At 48.3% G+C, this 23633-nt stretch overlaps 1 protein-coding gene across 1 annotated transcript in view; it reads right to left on the bottom strand.

The window, feature by feature from the left end:
- MYT1L (myelin transcription factor 1 like) overlaps nt 1-23633 on the bottom strand; it is a 569059-nt gene that overhangs the window by 26170 nt on the left and 519256 nt on the right. Inside the window, exons 18-19 of the mRNA XM_029051295.2 lie at nt 20398-20481; nt 19055-19276 (exon numbers count right to left, since the gene is read on the bottom strand). Of these exons, the coding sequence (XP_028907128.1) occupies nt 19055-19276; nt 20398-20481 (306 nt within the window). The remainder of the gene's footprint in view (nt 1-19054; nt 19277-20397; nt 20482-23633) is intronic.

Genomic DNA, 23633 nt, shown 5'->3' with positions numbered 1-23633 from the left:
TTGGCCACACCGCTTCTCTTGCTACTTATCAATCAATCAATCAGTGGTATTTATTGCATGAAGGCTTTGCTGTAAATGTATTTCATATGTTGAGGATATGTTCAACATTTCCTATGTTGAGGAACAAGTCATGCAGAACCCCTAAAACTCCAATCCCCTATTCGCTCATTGATGTCTGCAGGAATATTCATTCATTCAGCAGTATTTATTGAGTGCTTACTGTGTGCAGAGCATTGTACTAAGCACTTGAGAGAGTAAATCCTTCTCGGTGCTACACAACTGTTCACGGCTCTGACTGTGGAAGTAACTTCCTCAAAAGCCAGAGCTGCTTTTACACACTTCCAAAAACTTCTTCCCCTCCAGTGGAAGGCATATAGAAGTGTTAATAATGATAATAACAATAAATATGGTATTGGTTAAGCACTTACTATGTGCCAAGCACTGGGGTAGATACAAGTAGTCAGGTTGACCCCCGGGGGGCTAAAAATCCTAATCCCCATTTTACAGATGAGGTAACTGAGCCCCAGAGAAGCACTGTATTAAGCACTTGGAAAGTAAAATACAGAAAATAGAGACAATCCCTGCCCACAGTGGGCTCCAGTCTTGAGGCAGGGAGACTAACATCAACACAAGTGAACAGGCATCAATAAATAAATGAATAAATAGATTTATATATACAAATATACATGTTTTGTTTTGTTCTGTTTTGCTTTGCTGTCTGTCTCCCCCATTTAGACTGTGAGCCCATTACTGGGCTGGGACTGTCTCTATCTGTTGCCGAACTGTACATTCCAAACGCTTAGTACAGTGCTCTGCACATAGTAAGCGCTCAGTAAATATTATTGAATGAATGAATGAATGAAGTGACTTTCCCAAGGTCACACAGCTAAGTGGAGGAGTTAGGATTAGAAGCCAGGACCTTCTGACTCCCAGGCCCGTTCTCTATCCACTATGCCATGCTGCGGTGTCAGCTCTTTAAGATTCCCGTTTTGCTTGTGAGGAGGATTCATGTGTTTTTAATCCCTTCAGAAGCTCTGCGGAAGTGTCTTTGTGGGATAAACCTCTTTTTGTGATGAGTAAAAGTGGCCACTTTGAGCGCCGGTCTGTAAATCCACAGAAGCAGCATGGCCTAGTGGAAAGAACACGGCCCTGAGAGTCAGAAGACCTGAGCCCCAAGTAAGACGTGTGCTGTGTCTGCCCTGATTACCTTGTAAATAACCAGCGGTTACTGCAGTTCTTAATAATGTTGGTATTTGTTAAGCGCTTACTATGTGCCGAGCACTGTTCTAAGCGCTGGGGTAGACATAGGGGAATCAGGTTGTCCCACGTGGGGCTCACAGTCTTAATCCCCATTTTACAGATGAGGGAACTGAGGCACAGAGAAGTTAAGTGACTTGCCCACAGTCACACAGCCGACAAGTGGCAGAGCTGGGATTCGAACTCATGAGCCCTGACTCCAAAGCCCGTGCTCTTTCCACTGAGCCACGCTGCTTCCCTAGTTCTTGGCACGTAATGAATGCTTAACAACTGTAAATGTGCTGTTGTGATTATGGTATCTGCAACAAGCACTGTGGAAGACACAGACATTGGTGGGTCTTGAGACACCCAATTTTTAAATTTTAGCGGCATCCTGATGCCTGCATTTATTTGGGAAGCAGAACCTGGTGATGGCAGTTAGGGAGAAGCAGCGTGGCTTTATTGGACCGAGCACGGGGCTGGGAGTCAGAAGGAACTGGGTTCTAATCCCCGGCTTTGCCACTCGTCTGCTGGGAGATCTGGGCAAGGCATTATACTTCTCTGTGCCTCAGCTCACTCGTCTGTAAAATGGGGATAAAGACTGTGAGCCTTATGTGGGACAGGGACTGTGTTCAACCAAAATATCCTACCCAAATATTTCATACCTACCCCAGTGCCTAGTAGAGTGACACCACTAAGCACTCAATACATACCAAAATTATTAGTATCATTATTATTATACCGCCAAAGAGCAGAAGTGGATTGCCTAGATTTGTCTAGTGTACAGAGTTGGGGATTGAGAGTCAAGATATCTGGGGTCTAATTCCAGCTCTGAACTTGGGCAAGTCAGTGCCTCAGTTTCCTCAACTGTAAAACGAGGCTAAAATACCCGTGTTCCCTTCCTAAACTTCAAGTCACGGGAAAGGAACTCTTTCCCATCTGTTTATCTTGTATCTACTCTCCACTTAGCAGATGGGGATAAAAACTGTGAGCCTTATAATAATAAAAATGATGTCGGCATTTGTTAAGCGCTTACTATGAGTCGAGCACTGTTCTAAGCGTTGGGGTAGATACAGGGTCATCGGGTTGAGGCTCACAGTCTTAATCCCCTTAATTGAGACACCGAGAAGTGAAGTGACTCGCCCAAAGTCACATAGCTGACAGGCGGCGGAGCCGGGATTAGAACCCATGACCTCTCACTCCTAAACCAGTGCTCTTTCCACTGAACCACGCTGCTTCTCTATGTAGGACAGGGACTGTGTCCAACCAAAATATCCAACCCAAATATCTCCTAGCAACCCCAGGGCCTAGTACGGTGCCAGACAGTAAGCACTTAATAAATATCACAATCACTACTGTCATTATTATAAGCTGGTGTTGATGTAGCCAAGGAGCAGAAGTGGATTGTCAAAGTGCCTAAAAGAAGCTTTTTATTATTATTATCCTCCTCCTTCTCCTCCTCGTCATTATTATTGTCCAGTGAGATGCAGGTGCTTTTTTCCCGTGTTTCAGCATTTCTGCATACTAGCGCACTGAAAGCTCCCATCAATGCACATTTGCCAAATTTGGGAGTGATAAGATGAGCGCCTCCAGATCCTGATATCAGTTTTCTTTAACTTCGCTGCTGCGTCTTCTACCGTTACTCTTGCTAGGGACTGTGTCTGTCTGTTCTCGTACCGTACTCTCCCAAGGGCTTAGAACAGGGCTTTGCACACAGTGAGCACTCAATAAATACGACTGAAAGAATGAATGAGTAGGTGGCTCGGTGGAAAGAGTCCGGGCTTGGGAGTCAGAGGTCGTGGTTTTTAATCCCGGCTCCACCACTTAGCTCTGTGACGCTGGGCAAATCACTTGGCTTCTCTGTGCCTAAGTTCCCTCATCTGGAAAATGGGGATGAAGAGTGTGAGCCCCACGTGGGACAACCTTTCATTCATTCATTCATTCATTCATGCATTCATTCAATAGTATTTATTGAGCGCTTACTATGTGCGGACCACTGTACTAAGGCTTGGAATGAACAAGTGGGCAACAGATAGAGACGGTCCCCGCCGTCTGACGGGCTCACGGTCTGATCGGGGGAGACGGACGGACGAGAACGAAGGCGATAAATAGGGTCGAGGGGAAGAACGTCTCGTAAAAACAACCTGCTTACCTTCTATCCACCCCGGTGCTTAGAACAGTGCTTGGCACATAGTAATAATGATAACAGCAAAGTTGGTATTTGTTAAATGCTTAATAAGCGCCGAGCACTGTTCTAAACACCGGGGTAGATACGAGGGAATCAGGTTGAACCACGTGGGGCTCACAGTTTTAATCCCCATTTTCCCGATGAGGTCACTGAGGCGCCGAGAACTGAAGTGACTTGCCCAAAGTCACACGGCTGACAGGTGGCAGAGCCGGGATTAGAACCCGTGACCTCCGACTCCTAAGCCCGTGCTCTTCCACTGAGCCACGCTGCTTCTGTGTTTAGTAAGTGCTTAACAAATACCATTATTCTTATTATTGTAACTATTATTACTACTCTGATTGCTGCTCTTACTACAGTTACTACTCGTTTTTAAGTTCTTTCTGCGCGTCAGGCAAGATGCTGATCCCCGGGAGAGCTACGAGATAATCAGGTCATTATGGGGGTGAATGTACTGTTCTGAGGGCAGAAGCAGACCTAGAGTCACCTTAGGCAAAACTGCAAGTTTGGAGTTTAAGGTCGAATTCCAAATAATAATGATAATGTTGGTATTTGTTAAGCGCTTACTATGTGCAGAGCACTGGTCTAAGCGCTGGGGGAGGTACAGGGTCATCGGGTTGTCCCACGTGAGGCTCACCGTCTTCATCCCCATTTTACAGATGAGGGAACTGAGGCACAGAGAATTGAAGTGACAGAGAAGTGAAGTGACCTGCCCACAGTCACGCAGTTGCCAAGTGGCAGAGCCGGGATTCGAACCCATGACCTCTGACTTCAGAGCCCGGGCTCTTTCCACTGAGCTACGCTGCTTCTCCGTAGCCGAATATAGCTGTAGCTGAATAGCTCCTTAGCTCCGTAGCAAATCCAAATATCTGAGTGTTGTGCCGAAGCAGAGAAATCTCTCTGGAAAATAGCATTTCCAGCGATGGTCTCCACTTAGCTGCTTATCATCATCATCATGGATACCATGTCTTGAGCTCCTGTCGTGGGCAGAACACAGTCTTAAGCGCCTAGAAGACTACGCTGGAACTAGTAGTCACGATCCCTGCCTAGAGGGAGTTTCCAATCAGTACTTTCACTTTGCTGATTTTTATTTTGACGGCATCTGTCAAGCGCTTACTATGTGCCAAGCACTGTAATGATAATGTTGGCATTTGTTAAGCGCTTACTCTGTGCCGAGCACTGTTCTGAGCGCTGGGGGAGATACAGGGTCATCGGGTTGTCCCACGTGAGGCTCACGGTCTTCAGCCCCATTTTACGGGTGAGGGAACTGAGGTCCGGAGAAGTGATTTGCCCACAGTCACACAGCTGACAAGTGGAAGAGCTGGGATTCGAACCCATGACCTCTGACTCCCAAGCCCGGGCTCTTCTCTACTAAGCGCTGGGGCAGATACAAGGTTAGACTGTGACCCTTAGTGGAAAGAGCCCGGGCTCGGGTCAGAGGACACGGGTTCTAATAGCATTAGTATTTGTTAAGCGCTTAAGGTGTGCCGAGCACTGTTCTAAGCGCCGGGGAAGATACAAGGTCATCAGGTTGTCCCACGTGGGGCTCCCAGTCTTCATCCCCATTTTGCAGATGAGGTCACTGAGGCCCAGAGAAGTGAAGTGACTTGCCCACGGTCCCACAGCCGACAAGCGGCGGAGTCGGGATGAGAACCCATGAGCTCTGACTCCCCAGCCCCGGCTCTTTCCACTAAGTCACGCTGCTCCTATCCCAGCTCTGCCACTCGTCTGCTGTGTGACCTTGGGCAAGTCCCTCATCTTCTCTTCGCCCCACTTCCCTCATCTGTAAAATGGGGATGAAGACGGTGAGCCCCACGGGGGACAACCTGATTACCGTGTATCTACCCTAGCGCTTAGAACAGCGTTTGGCACATGGGAAGCGCTTAACAGATACCACCATTATTAGAGAAGCGGGGTGGCTCAGTGGAAAAAGCACGGGCTTTGGAGTCAGAGGTCATGGGTTCAAATCCCGGCTCGGCCACTCGTCGGCTTTGGGCGAGTCACTTCACTTCTCTGGGCCTCAGTTCCCTCATCTGTAAAATGGGGATGAAGACGGTGAGCCCCACGTGGGACAACCTGATTCCCCCTGTGTCTACCCCAGCGCTTAGAACAGTGCTCGGCACATAGTAAGCGCTTAATAAATACCAACCTTATTATTATTACCATTATTGTGATAATTATCGTTACTGTGCTCTGCTCACAGTAAGCGCTCAATAAATACGAGAGGCAGCGTAGCTCCGTGGAAAGAGCCCGGGCTTGGGAGTCAGAGGTCAGGGGTTTGCATCCCAGCTCTGCCACCTGTCGGCTGTGTGACCGTGGGCAAGTCACTTCGCTTCTCTGGGCCTCAGTGACCTCATCTGGAAAATGGGGAGGAAGACTGTGAGCCTCCCGTGGGACAACCTGATGACCCCGTATCTACCCCGGTGCTTAGAACAGTGCTCTGCACATAGGAAGCGCTCAACAAATACCAACATCATCATCATCAATAAATACGATCGAATGAATGAATCAGGTTGGACACAGGGAGACGCAGCGTGGCTCAGTGGAAAGAGCACGGGCTATGGAGTCAGGGCTCATGAGTTCGAATCCCAGCTCTGCCACTTGTCGGCTGTGTGACTGTGGGCGAGTCACTTCACTTCTCCGGGCCTCAGTTCCCTCATCTGTCAAATGGGGATTAAGACCGGGAGCCCCACGTGGGACGACCCGATTCCCCTGTGTTTACCCCAGCGCTTAGAACAGTGCTCGGCACATAGTAAGCGCTTAACAAATACCAACATTATATACACAGTACCCGGGCAGGCAGTGTGACATCCAATTCTGCCGTACTGTGCTCTCCCATGTCCTTGGTTCAGTGCTCTGCACACGGTAAATGCTCAATCAGTATAATTGATTGACTGCTTTATCCAGCCTTTGGTACAGTTTTTTAGGGTATCTGTTAGGCGCTTACTGTGTGCCAGGCACTCTTCTAAGCACCGAGGTAGATAAAAGCTAATCAGATTGGACACAGTCCATGTCCCACGTGGGGCTCACAGTCGATACCCCCATTGTATCGAGGAGGTAACCGAGGCCCAGAGAAGTGAAGCGACTTGCCCAAGGTGGCAGAGCAGGAAGCAGCATAGCGTAGTGGACTGTGCACAGGCCCGGGAGTCAGGAAGAACTGAGTTCTAATCCTCCTCTGCCAATTGTATGCTATGTGACCCCAGGCAAGTCACTTTACTTCTCCGTGCCCGTTACCTCATCTGTAAAATGGGGATCGAGTCCGTGAGCCCCACGTGGGACAGGGACCGTGTCCAACCCGATTTGCTTCTAGCCAGCCCAGCCCTTAATACGGTGCCTGGCCCATAGTAAGCGCTTTACAAATACCAGAATTATTGTTCCTTTTGTGTCGGAGTTGGAATCAGAACCCAGGTCTTTCTGCCTCCCAGGACCGTGATCTAGCCACTAGACCACGTTGCTAATAGAGTTGAATCGTTATCGCTCTCCAGTGCAGATTATTGATTTGGAGCCTCTCTTCAGCGTCCAGCCCTGTCCTTCCGGGACAGCGGCAGGAGGTTTGGGAAGTTCAAGAGGTCACTGGTCTCCTAGGGTCAAAGGTGGCGTTTACTGTGGGTCCCATGTGAGACTCTGTCCCATCTCATCGTCTCGTATCTCCCCCGGTGCTCGGAACAGTGCTTGACACATAGGGAGTGCTTAACAGATGTCATTTAAACAAACAAACAAAAAGATGGAGAAGGGGAAAGTGACCCACAGAGGGATTTGGACCCTGAAATCTATGGCTTCAGACATACATTAATAAATAACTATAATACCGGTGGTTCTGCTTCAGCGCATGCTATCTAATCGCAATTCTAATAACTGTGGTATCTGTTAATAACCAGCACTGTACTAAACACTGGAGTAGAAACAGCACAGTCAGGTTGGACGCAATCCCCGCCCCACGTGGGGCTCACCGTCTAAGTGTGGGGGAGAACAGGTATCTGTCTCCCATTATCTTTTTCCCATTTTACACAGGAGGAAACTGAGCCCCAGAGAAGTTAAGTGACTTGCCTAAGGCCACACAGCTGGAAAACGGCTGACTCAAAATGTCAACCCAGGTCAGCTGACTCCCAGTCCCGTACCCTTTCCACTGGAATCCTCAGAACCGTTGGTTTCATCCACCCTTCAACGTCCACTAACTTCATTTTCCCAAATTCCCCTACGTGGGGATGGGGGTGGGCTAGGTTTGTAGTTTTCTTGGTCGTCAAATCAACTGGGCTGGAAATCTTGAAAAGAGCTGGGAGGTATTCAGAAGAGCTCCTTCCATTCCTCCATAGATATCTACATGTGGCATATTCCCTCCTCCGACACCAGCCCGGCCCCAACGCCCCCCTGTAGACCTTAAACCTTGGAGAAGCAGCGTGGCTCAGTGGAAGGAGCCCGGGCTTGGGAGTCAGAGGTCACGGGTTCTAATCCCGGCTCCGCCACTTGTCAGCGGTGTGACCGTGGGCAAGTCACTTGACTTCTCCGTGCCTCAGTTCCCTCATCTGTTAAATGGGGATTGAGACTGTGAGCCCCACGTGGGACAAGCTGATCACCCCGTATCTACCCCAGCGCTTAGAAATGCTCTGCACATAGTAAGCGCCTAACAAATACCAACATTAGGATTATTAGACACCTCAGCATCTACGGGGTCCCTAGGGGTGGTTGAGTTTTGGGGCTCCTTAAAGGTCCAAGCTCTTCAGAACGAGGCACAGGCTTAATGAAACAATTCCTCTTTCATCCGCTATGACCTGAAACCTCCTTAGGGCACATGACCATTACTGTAATTTATGGATTTATACGATTGTCTGTTTCCCCCTCTAGACTGAGCTCATTGTGGGTAGGGGTCACATCTGTTTATTATTAAATTGTACCCTCCTCATCGCTCAGTACAGTGCTCTGCTCACAATAAGTGCCCAGTAAATCCGATCGACCGGCCGACTGTCTGAGATACTAATAACGTCGGCATCTGTTAAGCGCTTACTCTGTGCCGAGCACTGTTCTAAGCGCTGGGGGGGAGATACAGGGTCATCGGGTGGTCCCACGTGAGGCTCACAGTTAATCCCCATTTTACAGATGAGGGAACTGAGGCTCAGAGAAGTGAAGTGACTCGCCCACAGTCACACAGCTGACAAGCGGCAGCGCCGGGATTCGAACCCATGAACCCCGACTCCCGAGCCCGGGCTCTTTCCACTGAGCCGCGTTTCTTCTGCCCAGATAATCTCTGACTCCGTCAGCGCGGTCACGTTAATGGTTTTTACAGTCGACCGGGAGTTCGAAAGCTCGCCCCTCGACCGTGGGCTTGTTGTGGGCAGGGGATGCGTCGGTTGTATCGTTCCGTTGTACTCTCCCCAGAACTTAGTACAGTGCTCTGCACACAGTAAGTGCTCAATACATAAGACTGAGTTTGGAATCTACACTCCTTCGGTTTGAAGATTTCCCCCCGAGGTTCCAGTTTCACCACGGGTATTCTTCCTTCTCTTTGGGGCCATCTGCTATCCCTGCCAACTCACCTCGATTCCAACCCACTTTCACTCACATCTTCAAAACCTTATGTTGGTCTTTGGTAAGCGCTTACTATGCGCCGAGCACTGTTCTAAGCGCTGGGGGAGATACAGGGGAATCAGATGGTCCCCCGTGAGGCTCACGGTCTTCATCCCCATTTTACAGAGGAGGGAACTGAGGCCCAGAGAAGTGAAGCGACTCGCCCACGGTCACCCAGCTGACAAGGGGCAGGGCCGGGATTCGAACTCATGACCTCCGACTCCCAAGCCCGTGCTCTTTCCACTGAGCCACGCTGCTTCGTATCGCCTCCAGGAAGCCTTCCCCGATTCATTCCTCTTTTCTCCGGCTCCCTTCCCCTTCTGCATCATCTGTGCGCTTGGATCCTCCTATCGGATGGATCACTGCTCTCCCCCACTTAAAAGCTTTATTGAAGGCCCGTCTCCTCCAAGAAGCCTTCCTTGACTAAGCCGGCCTTTCCTCTTCTCGCTCTCCCTTCTGCTCTGCTCTTACGCTGAGAAGCAGGGTGGCTCGGTGGAAAGAGCCCGGGCCTGGGAGTCAGAGGTCCTGGGTTCTAATCCCGGCTCCGCCACTTGTCAGCTGTGTGACTTTGTGCAAGTCACTTCACTTCTCTGTGCTTCAGTTCCCTATCTGCAAAATGGGGATTAATAATAATAATAATAATAATGTTGGTATTTGTTACGCGCTTACTATGTGCAGAGCACTGTTCTAAGCGCTGGGGTAGATACAGGGCAATCGGGTTGTCCCACGTGAGGCTCACAGTCTTATTCCCCATTTTACAGATGAGGGAACTGAGGTACAGAGAAGTTAAGTGACTTGCCCACGGTCACACAGCTGACAAGTGGCACAGCTGGGATTCGAACCCATGACCTCTGACTCCCAACCCCGGGTTCTTTCCACTGAGCCACGTTGCTTCTCCAGAGATTAAGACTGTGAGCCTCACGTGGGACAACCTGATTCCCCTATGTCTACCCCAGCGCTTAGAACAGCAGCGTGGCTCAGTGGAGAAGCAGCGTGGCTCGGTGGAAAGAGCACGGGCTTTGGAGTCAGGGCTCATGAGTTCGAATCCCGGCTCTGCCCCTTGTCGGCTGTGTGACTGTGGGCGAGTCGCTTCACTTCTCTGGGCCTCAGTTCCCTCATCTGTCAAATGGGGATGAAGACCGGGAGCCCCACGTGGGACGACCTGAGTCCCCCGTGTCTACCCCAGCGCTTAGAACAGTGCTCGGCACATAGTAAGCGCTTAACAAATACCAACATTATCATTATTAACAAATAGCATTATCATCATTACTTGCTCCTTCATTCGTCCTCCCTCCCATCCACACAAGCACATATGTATAAATCCATAATTCATCTATCCATTTATTTATTTATATGAATGCCTGTCTGCCCCTCTAGACCGTGAGTAAGCACTCAATAAATGCGATTGAATGAATGGGGCAGGGAATGTGTCTGTTTGTTGTTCTCTTGAATTCTCCCAAGTACTTACTACAGTGTTTTGCACAGGGTAAGCACTCAATCAATGCAATTAAATGAATGAATGAGTCAGTGACCTTTAGGCATTGGATATCTGCCTCACACTCAACCCCACACCACTTACGTGTCTTTAAATGATATATTACAAATCACTTATTCATATCAATGTCTGTCTCCCCCTTTACACTGTGAGCTCACTGTGTCTGCTACCCGTGTTTCACTGCATTTTCCCAAACGCCTAGTACAGTGCCCTCTCTGCCCATAGTAAGCACTCAATTCATTCAATAGTATTTATTGAGCGCTTACTATGTGCAGAGCACTGGACTAAGCGGTTGGGATGAACAAGTCGGCAACAGATAGAGACGGTCCCCGCCGTTTGACGGGCTTACGGTCTGATCGGGGGAGACGGACGGACGGGAACGATGGCGGTAAATAGAGTCAATCAATACCACTGACCGATTAATTGATATTCACCCCACTCTTAATCCCGTAACATTCATATATACATAGGTACATATCTCCATAGTTTATGTAATTATATCAATTCATTCATTCAATAGTATTTATTGAGCGCTCACTATGTGCAGAGCACTGTACTAAGCGCTTGGAATGAACAAGTCGGCAACAGATAATGTTTTTCTCTCCTTCTAGGGGTAAACTCAATGTGGGCAGGGAACGTGTCTACCAATCCTCTTGCATCGTACTCTTTCAAGCATTTAGTATTATGCCCTGCGCGCAGTACGTCCTCGATAAATATGACTGATTTACTGACTGAATGATCTTTTATAGAAGTTTTCTAGAACCAAGGAAGAGCCCTTTGAGACCTAGAATTGGAAGGTGATTGTGGTTCGGCTCAACGTTTGACAAAGCTATCACTTGCTTACAAAGGCACAAAGCATCCGTATCACAGGTACAGGATTTAGTAGTTATGAAACAGAAATCATTTCACAAAGGTACGGGATCCTAGGTGCTCCACATTCCGCGTCAGAGCAAAACTTAATTTTTAATAGCTTCGGTTCAGCAGGGATTAGCTGAACTGTGTCAAAGATGGAAGATAATTTCATTGTTATAATACAATGAAATACAATGAAATGATACAGTTATAGAATATAATACAAAGCACGGGCTTTGGAGTCAGAGGTCATGTGTTCGAATCCCAGCTCTGCCACTTGTCAGCTGTGTGACTGTGGGCAGGTCACTTCACTTCTCTGTGCCTCAGGTCCCTCATCTGCAAAATGGGGATTAACTGTGAGCCTCACGTGGGACAACCCGATTAACCTGTATCTACCCCAGCGCTTAGAACAGTGCGCGGCACATAGTAAGCGCTTAACAAAGACCGACGTTATCCTACAGAAATGCCAAGTGGGCAGTTTCATACTGTGAATTCCACCTAACGGAGAAGAAAATCTGAGGCAGGAGATTGGGTGTGGGCAAGGAGAAGTTCTAAGGCACAGGAAAAGTGTTTTGTATTGCATTATACCTCAGGCTGTGCTTCAGAACCACTTAAAAGACGCTGTTTTAATGATCAAATCAGGTGGTGATAGTTTGGGATAAAGGAAGAAAGAGACACACCCATAAATTTAATAAGCGGCTTTGTTTAGAAATGTTACTGAACATATTGTGGGTAGGGATTGTCTCTCTTTGTTGCTGAATTATACTTTGCAAGAGCTCAGTACAGTGCTCTGCACACAGTAAGTGCTCAATAAATATGTTTGAATGAATCAATGGATACCTGGTAGGAAACCAATAACCTCAAAATATTTGGCCAGAATTGGATGCGGATGGTTGTCAAAGTTTGTGAAAGCTTTCGGTTTTCCTGAATCTATCTTTAGAGTGTGACGTTTCAGTTCTCGGGGCTTCCGCTCCGACAGACGCCTTGATGCATCAGAATAACGGAGAATAAGCATAAAATCATGGATTTAGGCTTTGGAACTTCTGGTGAGATTCCTCTTTTCGGGTATTTGTTAAGTGCTTACTCTTTGCCAGGCCCTGAACTCAGCGCTGGCGTTGGTACAAGTTATCAGATTGGACACAGTCCCCGTCCCACGTGGGGCTCCTGGTCTTCATCCCCATTTTACGGAGGAGGTAACTGAGGCACAGAGAAATGAAGCCACTTGCCCAGGGTCACACAGCTGACGGTAGTCTATCTCATCACTGAACTCTTGCACACCTCCTGCCTCTGGCCTGAAACGCCCTCCCTCTCTGCACGTCGGACAGGTGATAATTCTCCCCACTTTCAAAACCTAATTCAAAGCACCTCTCCTCCAAGAGACCTTCCCCAACTAAGCTTTCATTTTCTCTTTTCCCACCCACTTCTGCATCGCCCTTGCACTTGGATTTTCACCTTTAATTCTCCCCTCCCTCAGCCCCAAGGCTCTTATGTACAATCCATAATTTAGTCATTTATATCAGTGTCTGCCTCCCACGCCATACCGTAAGGTCTCCGCGGGCAGAGAACATATCTACCACCTCCGCCGTGTTATACTCGCCCGAGCATTTAGTACAGTCCTTTGCACATAGTAAACGCTCAGGAAATACGATTGATTGATCGGTTAAGTATATACGCGTAATGTTTTTATGGGGAAGCAGCGTGGCGCAGTGGAAAGAGCCCGGGCTTCGGAGTCAGAGGTCATGGGTTCGACTCCCGGATCTGCCGCTTGTCAGCTGTGTGACTGTGGGCGAGTCACCCGATCAGACCGTAAGCCCGTCAAACGGCAGGGACCGTCTCTATCTGTTGCCGACTTGTTCATCCCAAGCGCTTAGTCCAGTGCTCTGCACATAGTGAGCGCTCAATAAATACTATTGAATGAATAAACTTAACTTCTCTGTGCCTCAGTTTCCTCATCTGGAAAATGGGGATTAGCTGTGAGCCTCACGTGGGACAACCCGATTCCCCTGTATCTCCCCCAGCGCTTAGAACAGTGCTCGGCACATAGGAAGCGCTTAACAAATACCAACATTATTACATTATTATTATTCACATTAACAACTTTCTCCCTCTCAAGACGGACACATTTCCTACCCACAATGAGCTTACAGCCGTGAGAGCAGGGAATGTGTCTGCCAACTCTGTTCTTTTGTACTCTCCCAGGCCTTTAGTACAGTGCTCTGCACACAGTAAGTGTTCGATAAATACGATTGATTGATGATTGACTGAAGTGGCGAACCGGTTCGTCTGACTTTTGGAAACGTTAGTATCTGGGCAGTGTTCCATTTAAATGTATTTAGATGACCCGTCCGTAATTCAAGTTTATGATGTTTATTCATGCTTATTACCGCATAGATTTTTCAGCAGGACATCATCATCCAAAGTATTTTTTGAGCACTTACTATGTGCAGAGCACTGCACCAATGCAACAGAGTTGGCACATTCCCTGCCCACGGTGAGTTTACGGTCTTGAGAGGGAGAAAGATGTTCGTATGAATAAATACATTCTGTGTAGAGGGGGATACAGATATTGAGATAAATGAGTGATTTGTAAAAAATAGAATTTAGAGCTATGTAGATAAGGGCCGTGGGGTCGAGGGTGGGGCGAATATCCAATGCCCAAAAGACAAAGATCCAGCGGCATAGATTCATGCATTCAATCGATCGTATTTATTGAGCGCTTACTGTGCGCAGAACACTGTTCTAAGCACTCGGAAAGTACAATTCAACAATAGAGACAATCCCTTCCCACAGCCGGCTCACAGTCTCGAAGGGGGGATGATAGATGATTCATTCATTCAATAGTATTTATTGAGCGCTTACTACGTGCAGAGCACTGTACCGAGCGCTCGGGATGAACAAGTCGGCAACAGATAGAGGCGGTCCCTGCCGTTTGACGGGCTTACGGTCTGATCGGGGGAGACGGACGGACGAGAACGATGGCGATGAATAGAGTCAAGATGATGATGCCAAAGGGAGAGGGAGGGGGAAAAGAGGGAGGAGAAAGTAGTCGGGGGACAAAGGGGATTGGGTGCCTTAAAGTCATAGTTTCAGGACACCGTGTCCCTAAAAACTCCATCTTTATCCACCAAGCAGCTCTTCCTTCTTTCAAGGTGGGGAGACTTCCATTTTGGGTGTAGTTGCCTGTGCTGGAGCTCTCTGCACTGTGCTGTCTCTGCTTTGGGAACCACCACCCTGCTAAGCTGAATGTGGTCTTGTGAAAACCTCCTATGTCCTGATGGCTCGTTTAGGGTATTCGTCAAGTGCTTACTAAGTGTCGAGCACTGTACTAACTGCTGCGGGTAGAAACAAGTTAATAAATCCAGGCAGTCCCACCTTCACAACATCACTAAATAATGATCATGATAATGTTGGTGGCTGTTAAGCGCTTACTATGTGCAGAGCACTGTTCTAAGCGCTGGGGGAGATACAGGGTCATCGGGTTGTCCCCCGTGAGGCTCTCGGTCTCAATCCCCATTTTACAGATGAAGTAACTGAGCCGCCGAGAATAATAATAATAATGATAATGTTGGTATCTGTTAAGCGCTTACTATGTGCAGAGCACTGTTCTAAGCGCTGGGGTAGATACAGCGTAATCAGGTTGTCTCATGTGAGGCTCACAATCTTCATCCCCATTTTCGAGATGGGGTAACTGAGGCACAGAGAAGTGAAGTGACTTGCCCACAGTCACACAGCTGACCAGTGGCAGAGCCGCGATCCGAACCCGTGACCTCAGACTCCCAAGCCGGGGCTCTTTTCACTGAGCCACGCTGCTTCTCTGAAAAATCCACCCTTTCCTCTCCATCCAAATTGTTACCACATTAATCCGGTCACTCACCCTATCCTGCCTGGATGACTGCATCAGCCTCCTCTCTGCCCTCCCAGCCTCCTGTCTCTCCCCCACTCCAGTCCATACTTCACTCCCCTGCCCGGATCATTTTTCTACACAAATGTTCAGAACCTGTCACCCTGCTCATCAGAATACTCCAGTGGTTGCCCATCCTCCCCGGCATCGAACAAAAACTGCTGACTGTTGGCTTTAAAGGAGTCCATCATGCTGCCCCTCCTACCTCACCTCCTTTCTCTCCTTCTGCAACGCAGCCCGCACGCTTTGTTCCTCTGGGCTAACCTTCTCCCTGGGCTTCCATCTTGCCTGCCTCGCCGACGACCTCTGGTCCACGTCCCGCCTCCGGCCTGGAAGGTCCTCCCTCCTCAAATCTATCGAGAGCCCATCTCCTCCGGGAAGTCTTCCCAGGCTAGGCCCCACTTTTTCCTCATCTCCCACTCCCTTCCGCATTTTCCCGACTTGCTCATTTTTCTCCTCCCTCCTACCAACCCCACGGCACTTATGTTCAGACCTGCCATTTTATTTATTTGTATTGATGGGCCTCTCCCCTGTTCTAGTCTGTCAGCTTGTTGTGGGCAGGGAATGCCACTGTTGATTGTTGTATTATGCTCTCCCAAGCGCTTAGCACAGTGCTCTGCACACAGTAAGTGCTCCATAAATACGACTGAACGAATGAAAGATCAGACACTGTCCCATCCCACTTGGGGCTCATGGTCAAGTAGCAGGGAGAACGGGTATTGAATCGCTACTGATGAGGAATTTGAGGCACAGAGAAGCGAAGTGACTTGCCTAAGGTCACACGGTGGACAAGGGGCAGAGCTGCTCCTGGGCCCTTGTTCAACACTCGGTCTGGCATGAACCTCGTCAGCCTCTTCTTTACATTTCGCATGTTTTGCAAGGCGTGTCGGAGAAGCAGCACGGCTTAGCTGACAGAGTGGGAGGCAGAAGGTCAGGGGTTCTAATCCCGACCCTGTGGCTTGTCTGCTGTGTGACCCTGGGCGACTCACTGCACTTCTCCGGGCCTCAGTTCCCTCATCTGTAAAATGGGGTTGAAGACCGTGAGCCCCTTGCCGGACAGGCATTGTGTCCAACCCAATTACCTTGCATCTACCCTAACGCTTAGAACGGTGCCTGGCACATAGTAAGCGCTTAATAAATACCATAATAACATTTGGCCCGAGGAACAGCAGGGAATGAATATCTTCTGTGGATTTGAATAGAGGTTTCTAGGTCAGGGAGCATCTTTGGTTTGATCTCTTCTACTCGTACATCAATCAACAGTATTTACTGAGCACCTGCTCTGTTTGCGGAGCACTGTACTGCACGCCCAGGGGTCCTGAAACCAGCTGATGTCTTTCCGGCTGTCGGCTGGAAGTTGGAATGATACTAAGGAGATCAGATCGGACGTAGTCCCCTGTTTCCCATGGGGCTCACAGCCTAATGCAGAGGGAGACCAAGTATTGCGTCCCCGTTTCGCAAGTGAGGAAATGAAGCCCAGAGAAGTTAGCTGATTTGTCCAAGGTCACTCAGCACGTAAGCGGTCGAGCTGTGATCAGAACCCAGGGCTTTTGACTCTCAACCCTGTATGCTTTCCAGTGAGGCACACTGATGTTTCACCTTTCTTTTTGTTTGTCATTAACCCTCTTCCCCTTATTTTTAAATTGGGAACCCCATGAGGGTGAGACACCTTGTCTAATTTTCATCCATGTATATTTTCTCGGTGCCTTATATGGTTCGTTGAACAAAGAAGGTATCGAATATACATCAGTCCCAGTGCTATTACTGGAAGGTCTTGATTTGTCCCGCATAGACAAGTGATTTTGTACGAGAATGAACTGCATACTTCTTTGAGCTCCTAGTACAGTGCTCTGCACACAGTAAGCGCTCAATAAACATGATCGAATGAACGAATGAACTTCTCGACCCAGCTCCTAAACATCTTAAATCCTATCATCCGAGCCTTCGGTTGTGGAGAGAAGACAGAACAAGTGGCCAAGCCCTTTTTGCCAGGGACAGTGAGAAACCGCATGACCTAGTGAGTAGCACACGGGCCTGGGAGAGAGAAGGGCCTGAGTTCTAATCCCGGCTCTGCCCCTTGTCTGCCATGTCACTTTGGGCAAGTCGCTTCATTTCCTCCGTGTCTCAATTACCTCATCTGTAGAATAGAGATTAAGACCGTGAGGCCCATGTGGGACAGGGACTGTGTCCAACTTGATTATCTTGATTATCTAAATCCGAGAGCTTAGTAGAATGCCCGGCACAGAGAGGGTGCCTCTCAAATTAAAAAGGATTTTTAAAAAAATACTTTTATCTTAAAGTTAAAACTTCAAAGTTAAGTAGGGGGGCAAGAGAGCACTGAAGTCAATGGTCAGGAGTTTCCGTTTGGCGCAGAGAGGAAGGGGCGACGCGGGAAGATTTTGAGAAGTGGGAATGTTGAAGCAGCACGGCCTAGTAGAAAGCCTCTGGGCTTGGGAATCAGAGGAGCTGGGATCTTAAAGCAGCTCTGCCACTTGCTGTTCATTCATTCATTCAATAGTATTTATTGAGCGCTTACTATGTGCAGAGCACCGTACTGAGCGCCTGGAACGAACGAGTCGGCAACAGATAGAGACGGTCCCTGCCGTCTGTCGGGCTTACGGTCTAATCGGGGGAGACGGACAGATGAGAACATTGGCGATAAATAAATATGAATTGATTTATATTAAATAAATAAATAAATTGCTGTTGGGTGACCCTGGGCAAATCTCCGGGTCTTAGTTTCCTCATCTGTAAAATGGGGATTCAATCCTTCTCCCTGTGAGCCCCAGATGGGGCAGGGACCGGATCCCACCCGATCATCTCGTATCTACCGCAGTGTTTAGTAACCTGCTTGGAACATGGAAAGTGCTTAAGAAGTGTCATCATTACTGTGGGGAATGTGTGTAAAAGGAAGTTTTAGAAAAAAAAGTTCTGGGAAGCAGAGGCAAGTGTGGACTGGAGGAGGGAGAGGCCGGAGGCTGGTAGGTCCGTGAGGAGGCTGACTCTCGCTACCGTGCCCCGATCCCGAATTTAATGTTGGTATCTGTTGAGCGCTCACCGTGTGCCGAGCGCTGTTCTGAGCGCTGGGGTAGATACGGGGTCATCAGCCTGTCCCACGTGAGGCTCACAGTTAATCCCCATTTTACAGATGGGGTAACTGAGGCCCAGAGGAGTGAAGTGACTCGCCCACGGTCACACAGCTGACAGGCGGTAGAGCCGGGATTCGAACCCATGCCCTCTGGCTCCCAAGCCCGGGCTCTTTCCACCGAGCCACGCTGCTCCTCTTGCCACGCTGCTTCTCTTTCAGAATTTCAGACCGGTGGTATTTCTTAAGCACTTATCGTGTACCAGACACTGCACTGAGCGCTGGGGTAGGTAGGAATTTATCAGGTTGGACACGGTTCCTGTCCCATGAGGGGCTCACAAGTCTTCATCCCCATTTCACCGATGAGGGAACTGAAGCCCAGAGACGTGAAATGACTTGCCCAAGGTCACACAGAACACGAGTGGCAGAGCCGGGTTGAGAACCCATGCCCTCCTGCCTCCCAGGTGTGTATTCTATCCACCACGCCACGTTACTTCCCCGTGCTCCACTGATGGAATCCTTACTGTGTGCAGAGCGCCGTAGTAAGCACTTGGAAGGGCACGATATAACAGTAGACAGATGTGAACCTGGGGGTGCAGATGAAAGGCCAAAAAGGCCATGTGGGTTCTTGTCCACCCCCTGAAAGCCACCCCGGGAGTGTGTAGACTCAGCCCACGGCGTCCTCCCCGCCCCCCCCCCCCCCCCGCCAGAAAACAACCAGCAGGACCAGTCACTCACCTCCGATGCGTAAGGAAACTACCACTGACGTGTCCTGAGCCATCACATCCTGGGGTGGGACACGACATACCTTCCGTCTTCACTGACTTCCAGGAGAACTGGGAGCCATTTAAATACCCGTCCTTTTGCCTTTTGGCTGCCAGCGGGCACCCCGACGCGCTGCGGTGGGATGCGTACTTTCCAGTTATATGACCCTGACCGTCACAACCCGGAACCGGACATCTGGATAGCGGATAGATGAGATAAACTTTATTGTCTTGCCATCCTATACCTGGTAGCCTCTACAACAAAGTCAAAATAACCTGACATGAAAAAAAAAAAAAGAACAATCATGCTCTACAGACTAAAGGAAAAAAAAAAAAAAGAAAAAAAAAAGAAAAAAACACCAAAGACAGCACCTAATGGAACAATTAAATAGATCAGAAAACACGTCAGATCGGCCGGGGTGTTCCACGCGCGTCCTAGACTGCGAGCTCGCCTCTAGACCGAGCTGGTTGTGGGCAGGAACGTGTCTGCCGGTCGTTGTACTCTCCCAAAGGCTCAGTACAGTGCTTTGCACACAGTAAGCGCTCAGTAAATATGACTGAGCGAAGGGATCCTAGCCATCTCCTTGGACACCCCCACAAGCTAATCCAGAGACAACTCAGTGCCCTGGCTATCACGGGACACCTCGGCAGTAGAGACGACCGGAGGAGATGATTATTCCACAGTGAACGGGGAAACGTTTTGGATTTCCTAATGTGAGTTTCCGGTGTCCTGATCCCCAGATTTTAGTATCCCCAAAAGAGGAGATGGATAATTAGCTCACCTGGCCAATAGCAACACCCCTACGTCGAAATTGGAATTATCTTTCAGTGCAAGAGACCCTAAATATTTTTCCGTAGCCAGATTTTCCATAGCCACTGCTTCTCTCTGACTCATGGACAGTGTTCTTTTGCACTGAAATTATTTAAATTGGCGCGTATTTAATTTAGCACTTAGTACAACGCCTGGCACGTAGTAAGCGCTTAACCAATACCATAATCATGTACTTTTGCACCGCGCTTCTGTCACTAACTCTCTGTAAGTCACGAAGGATGTATTTTCGCACCGAACGTATTTAAATCAAACTCCACTACATCGTTTCTTGAATCCTTCATCTTATTCGGGAAAAAATAAAAATTGCTCCTCTTTGCTGTCCTATCAGAACTCCGGTTTTTTTTAGAGTGAAAGAAGACTCTAATCCCCTTTTCCTGCTTTCTAGAATGTTCTGTTCTCCCCTCTCCCCTCCGTCCTAATGGCGATGAAGCTTGAGAAGTTTGAATCGCAGTACATCAATTTAATGTGAATTGGGGCGTACTCACCTAATTGGCTCTTGATCTTCTTTGTCTTCTTTACTTTGTGCTATCCTGATTCCACTTTTCTTTGCTCGGGGACAACCTGAAAGACTGAACAAGGGAGAAGGTTTTCACTGGAAGCAAAATTCACCAAAGTTCTGGTTTTGGGTGAAAACGGCAGAAGGTCTGACCCGACGCTGCAGTTCTGCTCTCCAGAGTTAGATGGTCACACGTGTAAAAGTAAAGCAGAATGGTTAGTTTCAGCCTCCGTGCTCCGAGGGGGCCCAAGAACGAGGTTGGTAGGCGAGAGTTCTTCAGAGCCGTTGGGCCATCGTGTGACTGGCAGAAAAGAGAGCACGTGAGTGGTGTTTTGGCAGACGAAGGCGCTAAGATCAATTCCACGGCTTGATTTCCCAATCCTGAAATCTCGATGTCCGTATTGCGTGTTGCCTAGTGGAGAGAACACGGGCCGGGGAGTCAGCCACAAAACCTGGGTTCAAATGCTGGCTCCGCCACTTGCCTGCTGTGTGACCTTGAGCAAGTCACTCTACTTCTCTGGGCCTCAGTTTCCTCATCTGTAAAACAGGGATTGAAACTGTGAGCAAGCACCATTTGGGACAGGAACTGTGTCCAACTGGATTTGCTCGTATCTATCCCAGAGCTTCGTACAGAGCCCGGTACACCGTAAGCGCTTTACAAATACTCCTATTATTGTTATTTTCCGGCATTCGATTTCCTCATCTGTAAAACTGGGGACGCAATACCCATTCTCCCTCCTCTGTGAACTGTGAACCCCATGTGGGGCAGGGATTTTGCCTAATCTATTTTATGGTTTCCCCACTACGCCTGGGAAAGTACAATGTAGCGATAAAGAGAGACAATCCCCGCCCACAACGAGAGTACTACTAGTAGTAGTATTTATTGAGCACCCCCTTGGGGTATTACACTGTACTAGACGCATGGGAAATAGAGAATAGAGAAGTGGCATTATCCTTCCCGCAAAGACCTTGCTCTCCAATGAAAGAAACACAGAAAGATATTTACAATTAGAGTGGTCGAAGTAATTGAATAAACATTTATACATGAGTGCTGTAGATGAGAATGAATAGATCTTTAAGTTTTACCCCCACTCCCTTATGCCTCTCCCTTGGATTTAGATTTGTACCCTTTAAGCGCTTGATGATCACCACACCCTCGGCCCCGCGACGATCACGTACATATCCACGATTTTAATGCCAGTCTCAAGTACAGTGCTCTGCACACAGTAAGTGCTCAATAAATATCACTGATTGATTGATACGTGCTAAAGGGCTATTAGTTGGGGAAGGCTCTTTGCAGGAGTTGGGATTTTAGGAGGACTTTAAATAAGGATATCCGCCAAGCACTTCCTATGCGTCAAACACTGTTCTCTGTGCTGGGGTCGATACATCTTAATCAGACTGGAAACAGCCCCTATCCCACAAGGAACCCGCACAATCTAAATAAGAATGAGAACAGATATTTCATCCCCATTTTACAGGGGAGGAAACTGAAGTTCACAGAAGTGAAGTGACTTACCCAAGGTCGCCCGGCTATCTATCAATGGGTCATATAAATTGCATGCTTACTGTGTGCGGAACACTGTACTAAGCACTTCGGAGAGTAGAATACAACAGAGTTGATAGACACATCCCCTGCCCATAAGGAGCTTACAGCCTAGGGGGGGGTTCACAAGTTGCAGAACTGAGATTAGAACCCAAGTCCTCTGACTCTCAGGCCTGTGCTCTATCCACTAGACCATGCTGCTTCTTAACTGTGGGGAAAGCCGTGATCTGCTGAAGGTTGTCCATCATTCTGAATGAGAGAAATCATCATCATCATCATAGCTGTGATATCTGTGAAGCGCTTACTATGTATCAGGTACTGTTCTAAGCACTGGGGCAGATACAAGTTGGGTCTGACATGGTCCCTGTCCCCCATGGAGCTTATAGTCTGAGTAGTAATTCATTCATTCAACAGTATTTATTGAGCGCTGACTATGTGCAGAGCACTGTACTAAGCGCTTGGAATGTACAAGTCGGCAACAGATAGAGACAGTCCCTGCCCTCTGACGGGCTCACGGTCTAATCGGGGGAGACGGGCAGACGAGAACGATGGCAGTAAATAGAGTCGAGGGGAAGAGCATCTCATAAAAACAATTATGAGAACAGGTATTGAATCCCCAATTTTTAGATAAGGAAACTGAGGCACAGAGCAGTTAAGTAACTTGCCCCAGGTGACTCAGCAAGCAAGGGGCAGAGCCGGGATTGGAATCCAGATCCTCTGACGGCCAGACCCAAGCTCTTTCCTCTCTACCACGGTGGTCCTCATCAGAGAAGCAGCCTGGCTCAGTGGAAAGAGCACTGACTTGGGAGTCAGAGGTTGTGGGTTCTAAACCCGGCTCTGCCACTTATCAGCTGTGTGACCTTGGGCAAGTCACTTAACTTCTCTGTGCTTCAGTTACCTCATTTGGAAAATGGGGATTAAGACTGTGAGCCCCACGTGGGACAACCTGATCAGCCTGTATCTACCCAGCGCTTAGAACAGTGCTTGGCACATAGTAAGTGCTTAATAGATACCAGAATTATTCAAAATCCGAAACCTTTGTGATTCTTCCAGCTGCTTCAGGAGAGGCACCAACAGATTCAAAGAGAATCATTGATTAACTCAAAAATGGTGGTGTTTGTCAGGCTGGGGAGTGCCACGAAGCAAAGAACAAGAAATGAAGAATCCTCCAAAATGGCATAAGAATAGAACTTTTCTGTCCCAAAGAGAGACATTTTCCACCGAGAGGTTGTAATTCACATATGTTTCATCTGGGAATGGGAAGGTTAAAAGGAAACTGATTTTTTTTTCCATTCTGCCTGACGGTATTCCACCTTCTCAAGGCCTTCCCTGACTAAGCCCTCCATTCTCCTTCTCCCACTCCCCTTTGCATCACGCTGATTTACTCCCTTTATTCATTCCCCCTCCCAGCCCCACAGCAATTAGGAACAAATCTGTAATTTATTTATTTATATTAATATTCATTCATTCAATAGTATTTATTGAGCGCTTACTATGTGCCGAGCACTGTACTAAGCGCTTGAAATGGACAAATCAGCAACAGATACAGTCTCTGCCCTCTGACGGGCTCACGGTCTAATCGGGGGAGGCGGACAGACAAGAACAGTGGCAATAAATAGAGTCAAGGTGAAGAACATCTCATTAAAACAATAGCAAATAAATAGAATCTGTCTCCCCCT

This window comes from Ornithorhynchus anatinus, chromosome X1 (assembly GCF_004115215.2).
Source record: "Ornithorhynchus anatinus isolate Pmale09 chromosome X1, mOrnAna1.pri.v4, whole genome shotgun sequence".
In the NCBI taxonomy this organism is placed as follows: domain Eukaryota; kingdom Metazoa; phylum Chordata; class Mammalia; order Monotremata; family Ornithorhynchidae; genus Ornithorhynchus; species Ornithorhynchus anatinus.
The sequence above is the reverse complement of the archived record's forward strand: the minus strand, read 5'-3'. Positions and strand labels throughout refer to the sequence as shown.